The sequence below is a fragment of the Hyperoodon ampullatus genome (genome assembly GCF_949752795.1).
Source record: "Hyperoodon ampullatus genome assembly, chromosome: 4".
Lineage (NCBI taxonomy): Eukaryota > Metazoa > Chordata > Mammalia > Artiodactyla > Ziphiidae > Hyperoodon > Hyperoodon ampullatus.
Genome location: NC_136917.1, coordinates 172,163,475 through 172,185,755, shown reverse-complemented (window position 1 = coordinate 172,185,755; position 22,281 = coordinate 172,163,475). Strand labels below are relative to the sequence as shown.

Sequence of the window (22,281 nt, the reverse complement as noted above, 5' to 3'; positions counted from 1 at the left end):
TAATTATCTAAAACCTAGTGTAAAAATAGAGCCCAGAAACCCTAAATACCACTGGACATATGGCTGTCTATATTTTTATTTTCCCAGAATATTCAGATGTTTGAAAACAAAGAAAGAAACATTTAAATTTGCCTTTAGAGTTACTATTGTTTATATGGGGAAAGTAATTTTAAATTAAAACCTCGAGCATCCTTACCACCTACAAACAGATTTGACCTCCAAAATTCATCATCTCTTGGTGCATTGCTGAACTTTTAGATTCGTGACCATTTCAATGTGGGATAAATCAGAGTGTCTAGTGTCCCCAGGCTAAATCGCTGTGAAAATCTTGTCTTTTGGAAAATGCTGTGACTTGATCTGAGATGCAGAGCCAGGAGTGTTTTCCAGCATCCTCATATCCATAGGCAACTAACTCCCAACGTGGTCAGGGCCTGCATTGTTGCCTGAGGGTCTTCACCCTGGGATGGTGGGTGCCGGTGTGTGCCATCTCCTCTTTGATATCTGAATGTCTCTAAGGACTCCTTAAATTAAGAGAATGTGCAGTTGAGCCTGGCCATTTCTACTTTAATAGTCCAGAATTTGGGCATCACTGGTCCATCCCGTAGGCACCTGGCATGTAATGTTTCATCCATTCACCTATTCCTGTCCATGTTGAGAGGGAATGCCTGCAGCCTGAGAGGCCCGGCCTGCAGGCTCCCGGCCTGCAGGCTCCCAGCCTGTGGCTAGGAAGAACGCCAACCAACAACCTGCCTTGGTTGTTTACTTTACTCCTTCATTCTCAATTTGACTTAATCTCGATGAAAATGAGCAGAGACATCGGATGCAATTCTCCTTTTAACAATGCAGAAATGGAGGTAAATGGCTATAGTATGACTGAAAAGATATTTTTTCTATAGGCTCCCGGGTCAGTCTCTGCAGAAAGCCCAGGATCTGGGCACGCTGCATGGAAGTGAAAAAGTGTCCTGCAGAGGAAAGAATTGGTATTATGCCTCCTCACATCTCATCATTCCTACATGCTATTGTGTTGAGCGATGCCTGGATGTTTTTTTCCCCTTTCTTTGGTTTTGATTTTTTTCTGCACTGGTTTCAATTTTGTAAGCTTTCTCAATGTTTTAAACTTTTCTTGGGTCTGAGGAAGTGCCTTTTGTAGGTTCAGTGTTCCCTGCACCTCTGGTGTGCCTTTGCTGTGCTCTGCTCACCAATGGTCAGCTCCAGGAGGCCCTCAGGCAGCAAGCCGTGGTCCTCACCACCCCAAAGCAGCACCACCCTCAACTTTCCTGCCCGGATATTTGTCTTCATGGGTGACGTGTGTACATGTCACTGCATTCTCTCTGTGGTTTAGATTCTGTGACCGTGTTGGGATGGTCTAGGGTGCTGGTTGGTTGGTGATGTTTGCTGTTTGTTATTAGCTGCTATGTGCTCAGAATCTAGCACATCCCAGGCATCAAGTATATATTTGTTGAATGAACAAATGCAAGATCTCAACTGCTTTTCCATTTATAAATATGTGAAGGCCACAGATGGAAATGTTGATGCCGGGTCAGCCCGCTGTCACCCCTCCATGGTGGCTTCCCCAGGGCTGCCCCTCAGACTTCTCATCCTTCTGCTCCTGGATGTAAAGAAGGGAGCATACCTGAGAGTGAATTGAAATTCCCTAGAATTCAAATTCCCTTGCTTGTAGCCTTCTACTCAGCTCCCAGTGAAATAGAGTTTAAGAGATTGTCCTCCAGTATATGAAGAGTTCTGAAACAGAATACATTATGAATCTCTTTCCTTCTCAAACAGGAATCAAACAAGAGCTTAAAATTTCTACACGTGCATGTCACATTGGATAGAAAGGCCAGGCCAGCAGGTGACCTGTCATGTCAAGGCTAGAGCATGCAGCGTGGGGTTTTGGCCAGACTGTCAGGGATCGAGTCCTGGCCCAGCCTCTTTAAAACTCGTGAGCTTTTTAAGCCTTTTACGCCTTAGCAAGCCCATCTATAAAGTGAGGATAATAATGTAATCAACCGTATAGGGTTCCTTTAAGGATTAGAGGAGAGAATACCTGTAAAGCTCTAACACTTAGTCTGGCCAAGTAAATGTCAGTTTCTATTCTTTTCCATTAGTGTTATAGCTTTGCTTAAGAAATTGGACTGTTTAGGTTACTAAACTCTTAAAGCAAGAGGGAATTACATAATGATACTAGTCACATGGCCCCAGGCAGGGGAGATGAACACATTCCTCCCTATTTTGGATTGTGCTGCTGTCTTCAAGGTCCTGTGTGCTTTGGCACACTGGTGTGTGCAGGCATGTGTGGTGGACACACACACACTTGGAAAGGGGCCTGCAGAATGTCTCTGTGTGCCCATGGGGTGTGCAAGCTTGTGGACAAAGCATGGCCTGCCCTTTTCCTACCAGGATGGGACAATGGCCAGTGGGCAGGACTTTGGGGCAGCTCAGGCGGAGGAATGGGGCGAAGGGTACAGGAAGTACATCCTGGAAGCTGCAGTTTCCAGAGTAACAGATGAGTTCACTCTCTTATGCAGCATTTAAAGGAGATGGAGGGAAATGGTCCTGTGAAACGCTTTCTGATTCCCCAGCCTCATGGATGGAGCATGCCCTTCTTGGGCAGACTCAGGTCGCCACGTGGAGGTCAGTCCAGCACGTGGTGTGATAAGGCAGCATGTGGTCCTCTCCACAGGGGCAGTCCTGACCTTGCAGAGCCCTCGGCCCCCTGCTGAATGCCCCAGACAGTTAGGCCACTGGTTCTGAAACCTGTCCTGTGGAGCTCCTATTTTCCCTTTCTCCACCCAGGCTGCTATCTTAGCATCTGACCTTCACAACATGCCAGCCTGTAACCTTATCAGACTCACAAACTGAGAACTTTAGGTCCAGGTAAATGCTGAACCCAAGATCTTGAGTGTACAGAGTATATTCATATTGTGAGCGAAAGTTTCTGATTAAGGACCTAAGAAAAGCCCTTTGAAACAAAGGCATAGATACTGCACACAAACATGAGGGCCGTTTCTTCTGCTTAATCTTTAGCTCACCCTTTTTCCTTCAGGTGAGGTTATGGGATGGTTGAAATATAGGTAAGCACAATGTAATGAATAGACAACAGAAAAGCAGGAGTTTGAGAGAGGTTTCAGAGGCAACTCATAAGGGAGAAATGATCTGAGAAGAACCATACAGAAATTAAGAAACAAAATCAGGAATATGAAAAAAGAAATGCAGATGTTCTTGGCCATGACTGTGGGTTCAGATTTTCAGGTTCTCAAGTGAAGCAAAGACCTTCTGTTCTCATGGAATTTTCTGCAGCCCTGGATAAACTGTGAAAAATGGTTTCTCAAGCATAACCAAAACCTTTACAAGCAGCCTGGCCATGTGGTACCTGGGATGCTCCCTAGGAGTTCAAGTGTAAGAGTAGAGCCCTGATGCGGAGTCTGCCTTCCACTCCGCCCTCTACTGAGGAGGGAATCTGAACAGGCCCAGAACCCTTCCTTCTTCGTCAGTGCCTGTGTGGGTGTGTGCTTTATGGGGCCCCTGGTGTGCTTTCCAGTTTGATTTTCTGTGTCAGTCAACAATTACCACGTGGATCAAAACAGAAACCAGGATGTCAGCCCCCCCTGCTCCCAGCTCCTCCCTCCCTGGTGCACCTCTTAGGCTTTTGTTGCTGAGCTTTCTGGGGGGCAAAGAACAGAAAGGGGAAGGGGAGGTCCGAGCAGGTAGGCAGACAAGCTGCAGGCCAATATGCGGTCAGGTGAGCATCACCTGAGAGGTCAGGCCCCTCCTGCCCCATCCTGCACTGCCTGGTGTCCTTGAGAAAAGACTGCCCAGGATGTCAGAAAGAGGGGATGTGCATTTTCATGAAGGCCCAAATCTGTAGATGTTGGAATTATTTTTCATTACAAATGTCACAAACATAGAAAATAGGGAAGACAAATCTTCCTCTGACCCAAGGTCACTGCAAACATTTTAATAAGTCCTGTTCCATCTCTTCCTTATGTTCCGGTTTACAAGTGTGTGTTCTCTTTCAGAAGTTCGTTAATGATAAGCTTTTCCATGTTATCACATCATGTGTATCCTTCATTTGCAGAGAGTTCCTCCTTACGTATTAAATCAATAGCTCATTTTTAATATGGGAGTTCACATTCTGGAGCAAATACATTCAACCATTACTGATACTTTTGTTGACCTAAAACAATAAAATAGCTAGTTATTTTACCGGCAAAATGGGTTTATCAGGGAACAGCAAAGAACTGCAATTCTGGACATGCAATTTATGTCAAACCACAGGCAAGTCCAGAGAATAAAGGAGAGGAACATTCTTTTATAGAGGAGAAAAGGAAGTTGTGATGGGCTGTTATAAATGAAAAGTCCATTGGAGGAAACTAGGAGTTTGAAGTATAGAGACTTTCCATTGGCTGAGCTGTGCAGTTTCTCACTGGCTGGACTGTTGCCAGACAAGGAGAAATTCTTCCTTCTGCTGGTAGTAAAGTAATAACCTTCTTCCTGTTGGAGATGCAAGGTACCTCTCTTCTTGTTGATAATGCAGTTGACATCGAGTGGTAGGGCATGAGAGCTCCCCCTTCTGGCCTTCCCACTCTTGTTTCTTTTTTTTTCTTTTGAATGTAAGGGGCCTGAATGACTCTCTTTTCTTTGAAAATAAAGAGTATTATTCTTATATAAATTTTAAAATGACCTCTCTGTGTGTGGTTCTATACTACAGTTTTAAGTAAGATGTCATCATTTAAAGTGTGAGAGTCTGGTAGCCAATAGTTTACCTTCACTAATTCAACCAATGTTTATTGAGTACCTCTTCATTTTGTGTGTCAAGTACGATGTGTTGAAGTGTTTACAATAAATACTCATGAATTTCACATTCTATGCATTGAAACTTTAGTATTTGCAGAATATTTAATCATATTTTCTTATTAATTTTTTTGAAGAATATAGATTACTTTTTGGAAGTAAGAATATCTGTGCAACCACTACCCATATAAAGAACTGGAACATTGTCGGCACCAAACCAATTGCATTTTATGTATGTATGTATGTATGTATGTATGTATGTATGTATGTATGTATGTATTTTTGGCTGCGTTGGGTCCTTGTTGCTGTGCATGGGTTTTCTCTAGTTGCGGCGAGCGGGGGCTACTCTTCATTGCGGTGCACAGTCTTCTCATTGCAGTGGCTTCTCTTTTTGCGGAGCCTGGGCTCTAGGCATGTGGGCTTCAGTAATTGTGACACACGGACTCAGTAGTTTTGGCTCATGGGCTCTAGAGCATAGGCTCAGTAGTTGTGGCGCAAGGGCTTAGTTGCCACGTGGAATGTGGGATCTTCCCGGACCAGGGATTGAACCCGCTCCCCCTGCATTGGCAGGCGGACTCTTAACCACTGTGCCGCCAGGGAAGTCTCTCATTTCTTATTTTGTGTATGTGTGCTTACTGTTTATTTTCTTCATTAAGTTAGTATGTCAGTGACAGTTTAGCCAGGAAAGCAGAAACCACACTAGGTATTTCAAGCAGGAAGGTTTTTTTTTTTTTTTCGGTATGCGGGCCTCTCACTGTTGTGGGCTCTCCCGTTGCGGAGCACAGGCTCCGGACGCACAGGCTCAGCGGCCATGGCTCACGGACCCAGCCGCTCCATGGCATGTGGGATCTTCCCGAACCAGGGCACGAACCTGCATCCCCCGCATCGGCAGGCGGACTCTCAACCACTGCGCCACCAGGGAAGCCCCAGGAAGGTTTTTATTTTTTATTTATTTATTTATTTTTTTGCAGTACGCGGGCCTCTCACTGTTGTGGCCTCTCCCGTTGCGGAGCACAGGCTCCGGACGCGCAGGCTCAGCGGCCATGGCTCACGGGCCCAGCCGCTCCGCGGCATATGGGATCCTCCCGGACCGGGGCACGAACCCGTATCCCCTGCATCGGCAGGCGGACTCTCAACCACTGCGCCACCAGGGAGGCCCGGAAGGTTTTTAATATAAAGGATCATGTGCTTACAAAATAGCTGGAGAAGCTGGAGGAGTAGAGGTCAGAGACAGACCCATGTATCTCTCAGAGTTGCTCTGGCTATTAAAGAGGTGGAAGGTGTGGAACATTCCAGAAATTCCTGGTGAGGATTAGAGTTAAGCCAGCATTGGAGCAGGTGATTCCCAGGAAAATGTCTGGAGCCTACTGCAGACCTCACATCTGCCAAAGCCAGTGTTTATCCTCTCTGCCAGGGACATGATGCTGTGGCTCTCCACATCCTGTGCTCGTACTTCTCATTGGCGGGATCTCCCCGACAGCCTCATAGACAAGAGATGTAAAGACTGCAGTGCTGACATGGAGCCCCTGTCATCGAGGGAAGAGCAGGAAAGAGAGGAGTGAGCTGGGTTGTAGGTTGTTATGCTTGAAGATAACCCCCTCCCCCAAAACATCAGCTCCTGGATTCACCATTTTCTCTTCCCTAACATATTAACTTCTGCTTCACATTTTTGTCTGCATCCAAATCTATTGATGTCTGTTCATTTTCTAATATATTGACTTTTGTTCCAATCTATATCAGTTCCTTCTTTCTGCTTCCTTGATCTATCCTTTCTTCTAACACTGTAATTTAGTATTGGTTTCATTTATTTCCATTCATACCTATTTTTATCAATATAAGTATTTAAGCCATGAAAATACCCTCTGAATCTTACTTTTAGCTACACACTGTAAATTCTGTTTTATAGCATTTGTGTCATTGTCATTTTCTTAAGTGAATTTTGCTGTGAACCTGATGACCACTCTCCTGTTTTGTTCTACTTCCACTAATTGCTTAAAATTTCCAGGCAACACTCTACATTTTCCCTTTCTTTTCCTAATCATATACTTTATTTCTTATCTGCTTGTGGCCTATCAGTGTCCTCAACTGAAGATTGTACTGTCCTTCAGAAGGAGCATTCGGAAATGTGTGCAGGCATTTTAGTTGCCATGATGAGTGGGGGTGGGTTGCTTCTAGCATCTAATGCGCAGATCCAGGGGTGCTAAAAGACTTAAAAAAATTAACTGGCAGAGTCAGAACTTGGAAATGCATTGGACAAATTCAGTGTTTTTCTTTGGGTTATATTTTTTCTATCACATTGTTATTAAATTATTCCATGAATGACTAGATCTAGATTTCCCTCTTATCCAATTAATGGGTAAAAGTTTGGGACTTGGCTGACACCAAGGTCAAACAAATGTCTCCACTAAGAAAGAAAAATGAATATGTTAATAAAGTAAACTTCTGTTTCTATTTCAAAGAAAAACAATTTCCTGTCTGCTGGATCGAGAGCCTGTACCTCACTCAGGACCATCAATGATCATTAAGGCCTGATTCTTTGTTAAGACTTGAGCATAAGCATTAAATTCCACATGTCTTCAATCTCAAAACTGGAAACCAAACTGAAGACATTATTCATAGAGTCACACCTAAAAAACCAGAAGACTTTGGTGAAAGAATTTAAAAATGGACTTTTAAATTGTCATATAAGTGGAGAGAAAAGATTAATTTTCCTTTTCTACTATTAGAACTGACAACCAACAGTTTTAGAAAATGGTACTCTTGTTCAGTAGGTCCTCATGTAAATTGGGTCATTAAGATTATCTGGCTTAATTTCAAGGAGTTCGCAGGATTTAGCTTAATGGAGTTCACAAGATTCCCTACAGAACAGCTTTAAAATGACATGTGTTTCTTTTTTAGCAAGTGGAAAAGTAGACTCGTAAAACATTGATTCAGATTTCGTCTCTGCATTGATATATGGGTCAGTCATCAAAACTGTGCCTAGTTCATCCTGAGTACTGTATAAAGAAGAGAATAGACCCTTACTTGGATGATTTTTTTTGCCAAGTATTATTAACTCACTACAGTCATCCTTCCCTGTTGGTTCCAGGAACCCGCATGGATACCAAAATCTGCAGGCGCTCAAGTCCCTTATATAAAATGAGGTCGTATTTGCAAATAACCTATGCACCTACCCCCACATACTTTAAATCATCTCTAGATGGCTTATAACACCTAATAGAATGTAAATGCTACCTAAATAGTTGTAAATACATGGCAAATGCTAGGTAAATGGTTGCTGGCACAAGGCAAATTCAAGTTTGTTTTTTTTAGAACTTTCTAGGATTGTTTTCTCTGATTTTTTTCCATCTGTAGTTGGTTGAATCAGCAGATTCGGAACCCTTGGACCAGGAAGGCTGACTGTATTAACTTGCTGGGGCTTAGGAGTTACTGGATATAATGAAATTGGCCGATGGCTGAAAAACTGCCTAATAAGTGTGGGAGCAAATCAGTCCAGGCAGGCTGTACTCTCCGCTCTCAGGAAATTTGATCTATGTCCACTGAACTTTGACATTAGGTTCACCATATAATGTCTTACCCAAACCTGGATGCTATTGAGAGGGAAAAGGGTTGCTTACCATTTTTCTAGGACAAATGAGCACAAACCTGGTCTAGCCTGGCAGGAACTATCTTTACTCACAACACTCCAGACACCAAATGTGTGGGTTTTGTCCACACCAACCACCATTGCCGGATTTTCCATCTTCCAATGGGGTGTCCTGCATTAATCTAACTCTGGTACTCAATACCTAGAGCCACCGTCAGACCCCACAGGTGAAGGGCTCAGTCCCACAGCACTGCTCCCACTTCAGATGCCATTTGCATGCCAGGGCACTCACACTTCTGTCTGACTTGGCTACAAAGCTGTGGGTTCTACACTCTCCCACCCCCCATCCCCCGGTTTCAGGTTCAATATAATTTGCTACACCAGCTCACAGACCTAAGGAAGGCACTTTACTTACTTACTGTCACTGGTTTATTGTAAAAAGCACCAGGGAACGGCGAGATGAAGAGGTACACAGGGAGAGGTCGGGAAGGGCTCCGGATCCCATGAAGCCGGGGTGTGCCATCCTCCTGGAAGCTCTCTGAACCCCGTTGTTTAGAGGTTTCCATGGAGATTTCATTACACAGGATTGATTAAATCATTGGTCATTAGTAACTGAACTAAATTTCCAGCCCCTTTCCCCTCCCCAGAGGCCCAGGATTGGGCTGAAACCCTCTAATCACGCTTTGATGCTTCTGGGGACCAGCCCCATCCATAAGCTATGAAGGGACCCCGCCACCCGCCAGCTCAGCAGCACACAAAAGACACTCCAAAGGTTCTAGGAGCTGTGTGCCAAGAACCAGGGACAAAGACCAGGTATTTATTTTTTACTATGTGTATATCACAGCTGTGTAACCTGAGACATAAAAGTGGTGGCCTCGGATATTGCATAGAGCCACGGTTCTCAAAGTGTAGTCCACAGGGCAGCAGTGCCAGCAGCACCTGGGCATCGGTTAGAAATGTAAATCCACAGCCCCCACCCCACGCCTGCTGAATCCAAGGCTCTGAGATGGCCAGGATTCTATGTTTAAACTACCAGAGAATTCAGATGTGCTCTCAAGTCAGGGAGCACGGGAGTTCAGAGGCAGGGGGTTGTGGGTCTGACTTAAAGGGATGAGAAGACTTCTGCCATGTGTGTCAGTGGTGGCAGTGGAGGACTGCATTCCAGGTAGAGAGGCAGCCAGGAGTCAGAGGACCAGGGGCGATGTCGGCATGAGAGGGATGCAGCAGGGCTGGAGGACAAGGCTGGGAAGTCTCCAGCTTAAAAAGAGAAAAACAGACTTTTAACCTGGGGGTGGCATAAGCGTGTGTGTGTGTGTGTGTGTGTGTGTGCACATGCGTGTGTGAAGGAAGTATCCGTGGTATCAGTCCAACAGCTGGACTTGAAGGAGGAATGCCTGGAGTAAGGCATGGGGGTGGGGGGCAGGGGACTACAAGACTGATCCCTTGACCACACAGAGACCACAGAACCCCGGGCAGGGGGCGCTGGAGGAAGCCTGCTTTGAAATGGATGTTTATGTATTTGTGCATCTGTTAGATGGCCAGGTCTGTGAGTCCAGGAGACAGCCTGGGGACATCGGGGCTAAGAGCGGGTGCGGGGCAGGAGAAGGGGACGGGTCAGTAATGCATTGCCACGTGCAGTCAGGGTGATGCCCAGGAAAGCACCTCCAGGAAAGTGGACGAGGACGAACTTGTGCAAGGCTTGGAGTGTAAGATGTGAGGGACCCTCCTCCAGTGCCCATCACTGCGTGTTTGCATCTGTTCTGTGTGTGACATAGTGACGGGGCACACAGCTGGCTCGGTACCACATCAAGGACACTGAAAGAGATGGATTTCCGATATGTGCTTCCTTCCACAGTGAAGCCCAGCAGGTGTCGGTGGGTTGCGTTGCCTGACGTGCCTCTTGGTTCCCCCCGTCCCCAGGAGAGCTGTGGCCACGAGGGCTCCATGGCCTTGCTACACAGGTCACCAAGCCCATCTTTGATTTTACTAAATCTATATATTAGAGCAAATGTCACGGCTTCAATCTTAGCAGAGCCTGGAAATATTCTTTTGTATTATCATTCTTCTGCCTCGTGGGACTGAAGTTCACCTTGACCTTCTTCCCGTTACTGCTCAGGGACACTTGTTGTATGTGACTTAAATCTTGTTCTTTTATAGAAATACTCACTTTCAAGATTCTCAACATGTTTAAGTAAATTTTCTTATATTTCTGCATAAATATTCCATGACCTTTATCAAAGTCACTTTTAATATGCTGTTCCTGATGAAAGACCATTAAATCAGGAAGATACAGTTGTGAAATCCACACTGGGGTGCATCAAGTAAAAACTGTTTAACTTGGTTAAAATTTGATTGTGTCAAGTTGGCAGAGAGCTGAATAATTGCACAAAACCACGAGGGTCCTATGTCACCTCTGATGTCCTCCATCAGCACCGACAGGGCCATACCCAAGGCAGGAAGTGTTCTGGGGCTCAGATGCATGAGATCTGTGCTTGGGACCCAGGAGGGCTCTTTTCCCTCTACTGATCAAGGAAACTGATTCTCTAGAGAAGGGAACTTTCCCCATCAATTTGCCTTATTCCTTTTGACAAAGCAAAGCCAAATGTCAAACTCGTTTCCATGTATATCTTAGAGACTTTTAGTGTTCTTTAAGTAAGGGACTCGGTTTCATAGAGAACTGAGCATTAGATGCTGTTGAGCCTGGAGTTGCCAGCCTGTGGCTTTGGTCCTCTGAAACCATGTCTTGGCTCCCTTCCTTTATGAGACACCTCTGGCCATCTGCCTGTGGGGACCAAATCGGATGTAGGTCATTCTGAGCAGTGCAGCCTTGACTGCAGAGGAAGTAAAACAGATGGGCCTCATGCACAGGAGGACTCCATCCATTTTCCAAGTACAGCAATAAAAATCATTTTAAATCTTAATATTAATTGTGTTAATTTTTAAAATCAACACTGGTTTGGTTCTTTTTCTTTCTTTTTTTTTGTTCCTCGTCACTGAATGAACTCCTCAACTTCATCCTTCAAGATATATATCTATTTACAGTCCTTTTGTATTGTGGTAAAATATATATGATATAAAATTTACCATTCTAACCACTTTTGAATGCATGGTTCAGTGGTATTAAGCACATTCATATTGTTGTGCAAATGTCACCACCATCCATCTCCAGATCTTTTCCATCTTCCCAAACTGAAACTCTGCCTATGAGACACCTCCCCACCCCCTCATCCCCCATCCCCTGGCAACCACCCTTCTACTTTCTATCTCTGTGATTTTGACTAGTCTAGGTACCCTGCTGTAAGTAATGGTTCCTTTTTTAAAAATTATTTATTTTTTGTCCATGCCCTATGGCATGTGGGATCTTAGTTCCCCAACCAGGGAACGAACCTGTGCCCCTTGCATTGGAAGTGCAGAATCTTAACCACTGGACTGCCAGGGAAGTCCCATTGGTACCTTTTTTAGTAAATTTAATGAATTGAAATATCGAACATATTGAGGGATGCTCAGAAAGCCTGAGTAGCCCTGGGGATATAAATGGAGGCTGAGAATCAGACCAACTTTCATTTCCGTTGACCTCATTTGAGGCAACATCCAAGCCATTATTGTGAAAAGGTCACCATCCTGCTGCAGGAGGTATTATGCTCTGTGAATTCTCTGGTGGTGAAGTGCTTATCACTTTGTTGTCTGTATTTCTTTCTGGTTTATTACCGATCATTTCCTGTTGTGCCCTCTCACTTAGAAACGCAAGTGAGTGTACTTAATATGTGTTTGTTTTGAAAAAATGGCTGGTGTTTCCAATTCTGGAAACAATAGAAAAGAACCAAAACATTGTTTCGTCAAATATATGTTGGCACCCATAGCAAGACACACGTTACAAGATGTTAAAATGTAGGGGGAAGATACAAGCCATCTTAGAATTGATGCAATTCACTGATAAAAATCATCAAGACAGGCCAGAAAAGTAGAATATTAGTAGTCAGCCAAAGGTCACTGATGCAAAGACGTGCCAAAACAGTAAAGATTTTTTTCAGGAGATTTCATTAGCTCTTTGCCTGTCTTTTACCACGGGGCATGTTTGTGAGTCTTCACTGTGCACCCCACTCTCTCACAGGGCAGATGACCACGAGAGCAGGCTGCTACAGAGACCTGAGGTTCCCAGTGAACGCATCATTCTGCAGCCCCGACACCCGGCCTGTCACAGGGGTCGTGCCTTGCAAAGTGTCCGCCTGTCCCCCCAGGTAAGAACTGTCACGTTCCTCTGAATGGGTGTCAAGGTTTTGCAGATATAATGCTGAGGCCTTGGTGCTCCTGAGTCTGGGGAATAGAAGTGCCAACCACTGCCACATAATCCGTGACAGCAGAGGCAAAAGGAACAAGACCTGCCTGAACAGGTGAGACAAATAAAGTGCACTGGGGCTGGAAATAGCCTGCAAAGCCTTGTCAGTGGGAGCAAAGTTCTCTTAGTAGATGGCGCTTGCTCTGTCTTACTCAGTGCAGGCTGGGGGAGGGATGGTGTGCTGTGGACATAGGAACGCCTTCCCTCGCAGCCTCTATCACCTTCGCTGGTGTTTCCTTTTCTTCCTGAGTGAAACCTGTTAGAAGAACCTGCTGGCGAGGCCTGTCCAGGCTGTAGAGGGAATGTGGACGCTGCACATGTGTGGGACGGGCCGCAGAAAGCAGGGCTCTGTGATTCCACTCACCTGTCCCCAGGACTGCCGCCCCTGCACGTTTCTGAAGGAAGCTCAGGTTCCCTGACACGGGGGTTGGGAAGGACCCCTAGAAGGCAGCCGTGGTCCTGCCCTGCCCTCCTCAGCCGTCACTTCCTGGGCTTGTCCGTAGTCTGTCTGCTTCTCACTTGCTTCGTCTTCACAGAGGGGCTGTGGAAATCATCTGAGTAACATATTTACAGTATGAAAGGCCCGCTAGACCCTTCAGACAGTGGAGGTACCCGCCACAACACGTTACCTCATACATCTTGATTTTAAAGATCCACAGGAGCTGGCTCTGCTTGAGCTGAGCCTCTAAAGCAGAAAGCTGGATGCCTCTCCCAGAGACAGTAAAACCCAAGAGGGAGGGAGGCACTGTCTCCCTTCTCTCTGAGTTTGTGGGTCCCTGGTCCCTCACTTAGGGTACAGATGGAGGACACAGACCAGCATCTGAGAGGCCAGGACCTTGCCCCCCCCGCTGCTGTGAGGGGTGGGGTCCTCCTTGGGAAGATCTGTCTTCCCTCAGAGGGCCAGTGGCCCGACTCAGCTGGACTCCTCAGCTACCACGCCCCACAGCCTGGTAATGAGAGAGAGAGATGGGTCAGTATTTGCAAAAGGAATTTAGCGCCTGAGGCCCATCACCCACCGAGGCATTGGAGGCCCACCTGGGGGTTCTTCTGGGACCGAAGGAGCTCCTGGAACTGATGCCCACCCTGGTCCTCGCTTCACCTGTCAGTGATCGTGCAGCCAGCCGGGCGCCCCCATGGTCTGTGCAGGGCTGGACGGCAGACAGAATCCCAGCCACCATGGGCTCCTTCTGTGCCTGAAGCGACACACCAAGTGCACACCGTCCAAGATGGTTTATGAAATGAAGCCCCTGGTCGGCCAAGAGAAGATATAGCACAGCACCATTTCTGCAAAATGAACCTCCTGTCTGAAGGAAACAAGGGACCAGACAGCCAGGGCTCTCCGGGTCTGCTGAGGCATTGCACCAACTTGACCCCTTCTCCCCGGACAGCCGGTTCTGCACCTGTGTTCCAGGTGACACAGCGTGGACCTCACTGTGACCTCTGATCATACATCTCCAAGGAGCCTTGGGGAGAAGGATGTTAGGAGCGCTGCTGCAAGCACTGGGGTTCTCTTTCCGTAGTGCACCGAGTTCTTGCTAAGGCAGAGGAATCCAGGGTGCCTCAAGGCAACTAGTTAACAGTGTTGAAAAGCCAAAAAACCTCACTAATTTAGACTAAGAGGGGTGTGTGTGTGTGTGTGTGTCTGTGTGTGACTTTTATGTGCAGGGGAAACTAAAGTTACTGGTAACTTGGGACTAAATCCATCGGAATGCTAAAGCTCAGGCTGATTGGGAATATTTAGTTCTTGCATGGAATCTCTCCCTGGAATCGTGTGAGTGGCTCATCCCCTTGCAGTCCAAGCTGCCCAGGTGGCCTTGGTGAAGCTCATTACAGTGGACTCAAGAGAACACTCACCCCAGCCCCGGGCTAAGTCACCCACTCCTTGGCTTCCAACTTCGTTATATTAAGCATCCCATAACTCAGATGCGAAGTGGGGGTTGGGACACTCTGAATAGGCCCCTCTGCACCTCTAAACTGTGCAGGACTCAGCCCAGGATGCAGGAGTGGCTGGCGGCCCTGAGGGGGCAGGGGAAGCGGAGGCAGCCACGGTAGCCAGCAACCGCTGCTTCTCCGAGGACGGCCTCTGCCCCATGGTGCGGGGAGAAAGCGGGGGGCTCCCATCTCTCCCTCCCCTGGGCTTCTTCCTTGTACTGAACCCCTAAGGGAGGCATTTAAGTGATGCCCAGCTGCTGTCTGTTCAGTGTTACCCCAGATGGCAGGCTGCTTCTACCAGCGTCTGGTCCTGTGTAAGTGCACCAGAAATATCACTTTCCACAAAGGTCACTTATCGGATTGGATTATTGGTTATCGGATTTTAGTGATAGAACTCTAGCATACCTTATGTGGCCGGGCAAAACTGTCCTTACTCTCAACCATTATCCATGACTATCATCATCATCTCTTGGGTCTGTTTAGATAAATCTTTGTTCCTGGTACAGAATTTTCACACTTATTGATTCCAGAAAATCTCTCCAGGGTCAGATGCTGGTTTTGTCCACTGTCATATCCTGAGGGACGAGAGCTGCACCTGTTCCTCAATAAATGCTTGTAGAATTCAGGGATGAGCCAGGGTCCCTTGGGCCAGGGCAAGAACTCCAGGCCTGTGGCGTGGTCTCGGAAAAGTGGCTTCACCTCCTGGTGCCTCGGTTTCCTCGGCTGCGAGTTGACAAAGAGAAAGCACGCAGACGTGTGCCCTAAGTACGAAGCTCGGTGACCCCACTCTCCCTTGGGGGGGTCTTGTAGGTGAGCCCAGCCGGTCCTGTTTGGATGCTGCCTTTGAGAAATAAGATGCTGCTTCGTCAACTCTCCTGTAATCCGTAATAAGCCTTATTTGTATGTTTCCACGTGTCTCTCACGTAAAGTACCCGCCCTAGGCCAGCCTCCTTCAAGATCTGCCCCAAGAGTAAGAGAGCTTGTATTATTCTTGATGAGCCATAGCTTTAGGGACTGAGGTCTCGTCAGACGCTTTCGGTCACCAGAGCCACCTGTGGCCATTAGCATCCATGTGAGTGATCGTGCTCCCTGACTCTCCAGTCCTGTCCCAGCCTCTCACTCCTGCCGTCAGCAGGGACTGCCAGGCAGTGCTCCTCCACGCACATTTCTTCTTTCTTGTCTTTGTTAATAGAACCCCAGACACACACACTCACACGCCCATGCTCACACACATCCTCACACTCACGCTCACGCATGGACACCTTGGTGGATGTTCCCCATCCCCCTCCTAGATCATCGTCAGCCAATGGGATGCAAGCTGAAGAGATGCAGGTGCCTTCAAGAGAGTCCTGCAGAAGCTCTAATCCTCCCCTCCTGTCTCCTCTCCTGAGCAGTAGCAGAGCTGGCCTTAGCTCCAGTCCTAACAAAGCACGTGGAGTCACAAGACAGAATCCCTGATGACTCCTTGTGGCAGAGCTGCCCCCCTCCGCCCCCATGTCTCCAGCCCAGCCTTCCGTGTGAAGGGGAAGTGCTCCCTCCCATGTTTGAGCTGTGCTTCTGTGGTCTCTGTTGGGGCAGCTAAGTCCTCTCCTGCCTCCTACCTGCTGCCCCTGTGAGACCTTGTTTCTAAACACCCTGCCCTGGCCATGGGCTCTTTGTCTTTGTGGCTCCTGGGCTCCCAGATAGATCCATGCTTGAGGTGTCCTCCTGTCTCACCAGGTGTCCAAGCTTTAACCCCCTTGTCCAACTCCACTTGCCCAGAAAACCCAGCCCGGCGACACCTCTCTCATCACTCACTCTGCTGCCTGTGGAGCTTGGGAGCTTAATGCTGCCAGAAGTTCACAAGCCCACATTCTCACTCTGAATGTATGGCCGCTGGCTTTCCTGGCCGCCCAGGATGGCAGGCAGTCCTGTCACCCTTCCCTGGGCATCTGGTCCCTCGCAGGACAGTGATATTACATCACCTCCTGTCTCCTCCAGCTTCCTTCTTCTCCAGCCCACACTCTTGGCCCAGGACCTCAGACCTCAGAGATGGGCTCAGGCAATGGCCACACCCTCCTCCCACCACTGCCACCTGAGACACCCCCGTCACTCTGCCTTCCTTCCTTCACGCTGGACCAGGGTCCTGCTTCTCCCCAGGAACCTTCATAGTTATGTCTCTCCTTCTCCTTCATGCTGATGGATTCCTTCCAAGAAAGATTTTTAAATAGGGGTTGGGTTTCCTTAAGCAATATTATAAATGTATATATATTTGTATGCTACTAGATTTTCTGGTAGGTCCCCTGTTCAGCTCACTGTTTCTCTCCCTTGGCCTCCTCCCCCCCACCCCAACAGCCTGTCTTCCTGGTTGTCAGAGACCCAGAGCCAACAAGGTCTCTGGATTCTTCTACATCTTATATTCTGTACTTAACTCATTGGTGTAGAATTTTACAAGTAAACTCTGTCAACAGCTTTGTGTGCTGAATGAAAAGGCACAGCTCAGGAGCAACAGGATCCATCTAGGGGACACTGGAAGTGGTGCATGGGAACAGCCTGTGGAGAACACAGTGAGGGCACCCAAATCACCCCAGAAAACCCAGAGGCCCCACCTTATTGAACTCTTTGATTTATACATCTCATATATTTTTTTTGATATTTATATTTCCTCTGAAAGAGAAAGCTTTGGGAGACAATAGAAAGCCTGGCAGTGAAACGAATGCCATGCGTCCTTGCTGGGAGACCCCTGAGGAGGACAAGAGGGGTGCCTGCAGGGTTTCTGCTTCACCCCCAGCCAGTTGCAGGACCCTGATGACAAGCCAGCCCACAGGTGTCTACAGTCCGGGTGGGACAAAGTTTCCCAGTTCCCAACCCACAGCTCCTCTGCATCCGAGTCCTTTGGTGGAGTGGACTTAGCATGCTAAGGGGCTACAGCAGCATAGCCCATGCCTGCCAGCTCGCACCTGGTCGAAGGTGTGGGCTGAGCTGCCACCTTGGTACTCCTACCTGTATGTAATCAGGGCAACACAAGGCCAGGACTGGTTGAGGGAATCCACGTAAAAGCTCTTAGCCCAGTACATGTGCTAAAACGCTCAGTAAATCTTGGCTGTTTTATTTCTTGCTGCAAAAGGAGAAACAAGTTCACATTAGTTATTAGTCTGTGAAGCAAAACGATCAATGACAAACACAGAAGAATGAACCTGTATTATATGCCTCAGTCCTTGTAGATTGCCATTTTAACAGTTGAATTGGGGAAATAGATCTTAATTTTAAAAGTTGTTTTGTTGTCCTCCGAAATGTGAGATACGTATCTCTCTTGCCCAGAATACCGATGATTTTTTGTCCCTGATTAAGTGGGCAGCAAACCCAAGCTTTATTTGTCCAAGCAGGAGAGCCCTTGCCTTTCTTACTAGACTGCTCCTGCGAGGCGGCCGTCCATGACCCTCGCGAGCCGCGTGTCCACCTGCTTCTCCGCGGCCTCACAAAGCCACAGCAGCCACACTGCGTGGCTGCAGTCCTCAGCCTCCCAGCTCGTCGGCTGACTCGGGGCAGGCAGGATGCAGCAGGGTGCAATGTGCCGTCTCCAGCTCCGCGTGAAGGGAAGGAGGCTCGCCGAAGGACCGCGGAGCAGAGACTTTAAAACAGCCTAATCCACAGCCCTTCTCCTTTGTAAGTTACAAGAACAGGGAAACTGCTCCGCTGGTGGGAACCCCTTGCCTCCCGAGCCCGCCCCCCCCAAGCACATGTGCGCACAGCGCGTCGAAGGCGCGCACGGTGTCACGGATGGGATCCCAGCTCGTAAATCTCCGCGGGGCAGAGACCTGGGAGTCCAGGAGCCTCCTAGTTGGAGGAGGAGGATCTCAAAACGTCTGCGCGGCCCCGGCCAGCAGGAGCATCACGGCCAAATAATGGAGCGTCAGCACTTCGAGAGCTGCTCCCTCGGGACGGAGCGAGAGCCAGTGCCCTGCAAGGAGGAGGGCCTCTCACAGACGGCAGCGTGCGGCTCTCCCACGGCTCATTTGAGGGAGAATCAGGCATTTTTATCGCTTGCTTTTGAAACGTGAACTATAAATCACACGGCTATTTATTTCCTTTCTATTTCTCAGTTTATCTAAATGGAGTGGCTCTTCCTGTCATTTATCTTATCTCTCTAGTTTTCGAAGCACAGACACTAATTGTGCGCCTTCCTGGACCATGGACTGAAGGTGGAACGAGAGGAAATACTTTCCAGATGGTAAACGAACACTTTTCCTCTCTCTTCAGTATTATTCTAGGAATGCAGAGTAAGCGTGTAGATAAAACATACTGTCATCGGATGCCCCCCAGTACACACGTAGCCCCCCGCTGTATTCCTCTCTGCTTGATGTTTGGATGGTCCTATTGTTTTTGCCTACACTTTGCTGACCCTCTACAAACCCATCAGCAAAACTGCTTCTTTTACAACCAAGATACCGAAGGGGGTGACTGCATCCATTTGGTAGAAATGACAGAGAAGATGCACCAGGAGAACTTTATGACTAATGATCTTCTTATGGCAACACTGCCAGTGACAGGAAAGGGGGCAGGAACTTTTATGTCTCATCTCTTAGATACAAGCCTCGACAATATTAATGCCCAGTAGTGTACAGGTTAGCAAGGGAATGAAAAGTTCCATGGTCACTGAGGTGATCCGTATAAGTGAAATGGTTTAACTCCCAGGATGCTACAGAAGTGAGTACTTCAGTTCATTTAATTAGCAGAGTGACTGGGAATAAACCAGCCACAGGACTGGCTTCCTGGGCGTGTGACCTGCCCATTCACCCAGGGCCCGGTGCTCAGAAGGTCCGCCTCTTGGTTTAATTCTCTGATGCAGCCAACTTGAAATCCCTCATGATTTTGCACCTTGCATTGGATTCCACAAGTTATACAGCAAGCCCTTCCCCGCAGCCCGACTTCTGTGTCAACATTCTTTTCTGGAATCTTTGGAAATTGTACTGGATTGTTTCTTCTTTTAGTAAATCAATTATACATTACTCTTGAGTTTGGAACACACTGACTTCAACTCATGGGTTTCTCTGGTGACACCACGGTGGCAGATGTGAAGGATATACTTGGTACAATTATCTTTTCTTATTTTCTTCCCACTTACGGGCTGAGCGCCAATTTTGCCGGACTTAAGAATACTTGCAGATGCGTGAAGTAACGCTGAGGAGAGCTTTACAGAACCTGTGTCCTCTGGGTTCCCCAGCTTCTCTGTCCTGTTCTTCTTGTAATGGGTCTGCCTGTATCTAGAGCACCTGGTGCTGCAGCTCAAGCCCACAGAGGCCACCTCCCTAAGGGGACCTCACTTTTCTTGTGAAGCCTTGTTCTCTCTCCACTGTATCCCCTTTGAAAAGGCATCTAACCCTTTACGGCTAATCAGGGAAACCAGAAGTGTTAGAGCATCTCTGTAACTGACACTCTTTTTTTTTTTTTTTACATCTTTATTGGAGTATAATTGCTTTACAATGGTGTGTTAGTTTCTGCTTTATAACAAAGTGAATCAGTTATACATATACATGTATCTCCATATCTCCTCCCTCTTGCAACTCCCTCCCTCCCACCCTCCCTATCCCACCCATCCAGGTGGTCACAAAGCACCGAGCTGATCTCCCTGTGCTATGTGGCTGCTTCCCACTAGCTATCTATTTTATGTTTGGTAGTGTATATATGTCCATGCCACTCTCTCACTTTGTCACAGCTTACCCTTCCCCCTCCCCATATCCTCAAGTCCATTCTCTAGTAGGTCTGTGTCTTTATTCCTGTCTTACCCCTAGGTTCTTCATGACATTTTTTCCCTTATACTCCATATATGTGTGTTAGCATATGGTATTTGTCTTTCTCTTTCTGACTTACTTCACTCTGTATGACAGACTCTAGGTCCATCTACCTCACTATAGGCAGGAATGTACAGTGGAGAAAGGGCAGCCTCTTCAGTAAGTGGTGCTGGGAAAACTGGACAGGTACATGTAAAAGTATGAGATTAGAACACTCCCTAACACCATACATAAAAATAAGCTCAAAATGGATTAAAGACCTAAATGTAAGCCCAGAAACTATCAAACTCTTAGAGGAAAACATAGGCAGAACACTCTATGACATAAATCACAGCAAGATCCTTTTTGACCCACCGCCTAGAGAAATGGAAATAAAAACAAAAATAAACAAATGGGACCTAATGAAACTTCAAAGCTTTTGCACAGCAAAGGAAACCATAAATAAGACCAAAAGACAACCCTCAGAATGGGAGAAAATATTTGCAAATGAAGCAACTGACAAAGGATTAATCTCCAAAATTTATAAGCAGCTCATGCAGCTCAATAGCAAAAAAACAAACAACCCAATCCAAAAATGGGCAGAAGACCTAAATAGACATCTCTCCAAAGAAGATATACAGATTGCCAACAAACACATGAAAGAATGCTCAACATCATTAATCATTAGAGAAATGTAATTGACACTTTTCGGAAAAGCATTCAGCTTAAGTGTGAAGTTGCCAGTTCAGGTGTTGGATCACGACTTGAAACTGTATAATCACCTAGATGTGACAATATCTCAATATAAAAGAGGATGTCTTACTCTATCTCCTCCAAGAAAGATGTCACTTAACCAAAATAATGAGGTTAAAATACATTCAGGCTGGTATAGATATTTGTTACAATATATTCACAATGAAAATCACGTTACAAATATGGACCAACTGGTCCTAAGCAAGACTGATTTGACTTATTTCCTCAGTTGCTGAAATATTAACATGGAAACCGTTGCAGAAGCAGTGGGGATCTAAAACTTATAGCTAACTTTTTAGATCTGGCTTCATCATTTCACACCTAAAAATCTGCCTTATGTAGTTCTGTAAAATAGTTTGGGTTTTGTTTTGTTTCGTTTTTTGTCTGCTTATTTGTTTTGGTGCATGCATGTGTGGCAGTATGTGTGTGTCTGTGTATCTTGTTGTTTATATATATATATATATATATATATATATATATATATATATATTTATCTATGTGAGCAAAGGCAGAAAGACACTTTAGGAATACTTCCATATTTCAGGAAACTTACTTGGAACTCATAAAGTTTAAATAATACCTAAAATTTCATAACACTTTTTTTTTTATTATTTTTTTTTTTTTTTTTTTTTTTTTTTTTTTTTTGCATACGTGGGCCTCTCACTGTTGTGGCCTCTCCCATTGCAGAGCACAGGCTCCGGACGCACAGGCTCAGCAACCATGGCTCACGGGCCCAGCCGCTCCGCGGCATGTGGGATCTTCCCGGACTGGGGCACGAACCCGTGTCTCCCGCATCGGCAGGCGGACTCTCAACCACTGCGCCACCAGGGAAGCCCCAATAACACTTTTATTATTCTGGTCTTCAGACTTCAATATGATCGAAACTAAAATTCATCAAGTCCCCTAATAATATACACTATGGCATATGCTTCAAATACAAAAATGAAAAACAAACCTACAGATAGATAAATAGAATAGATAGATGACAATTAGATAGGTAAATAAGTAGATAGATAAATAGAATAGATTTTACTACAAATCTATATGTATATCTGTATATTCACTGCAAGTATACTAATCAGGGCTTCTGAAAATATCTGAAGCTTCTCTCAGAATCTTATCTTTTTTTG

The 22,281-nt window shown here is 46.5% G+C and overlaps 1 protein-coding gene across 2 annotated transcripts in view; it reads left to right on the top strand.

Moving 5' to 3' along the window:
• Nucleotides 1-22,281, top strand: part of ADAMTS16 (ADAM metallopeptidase with thrombospondin type 1 motif 16) — a gene marked incomplete at both ends in the record, with an annotated part of 156,960 nt that overhangs the window by 93,157 nt on the left and 41,522 nt on the right. For both annotated transcript variants that reach the window (XM_079704048.1, XM_079704049.1), the window contains one exon: nucleotides 12,492-12,618. In XM_079704048.1, coding sequence (XP_079560174.1) covers nucleotides 12,492-12,618 — 127 coding nt within the window. The remainder of the gene's footprint in view (nucleotides 1-12,491; nucleotides 12,619-22,281) is intronic.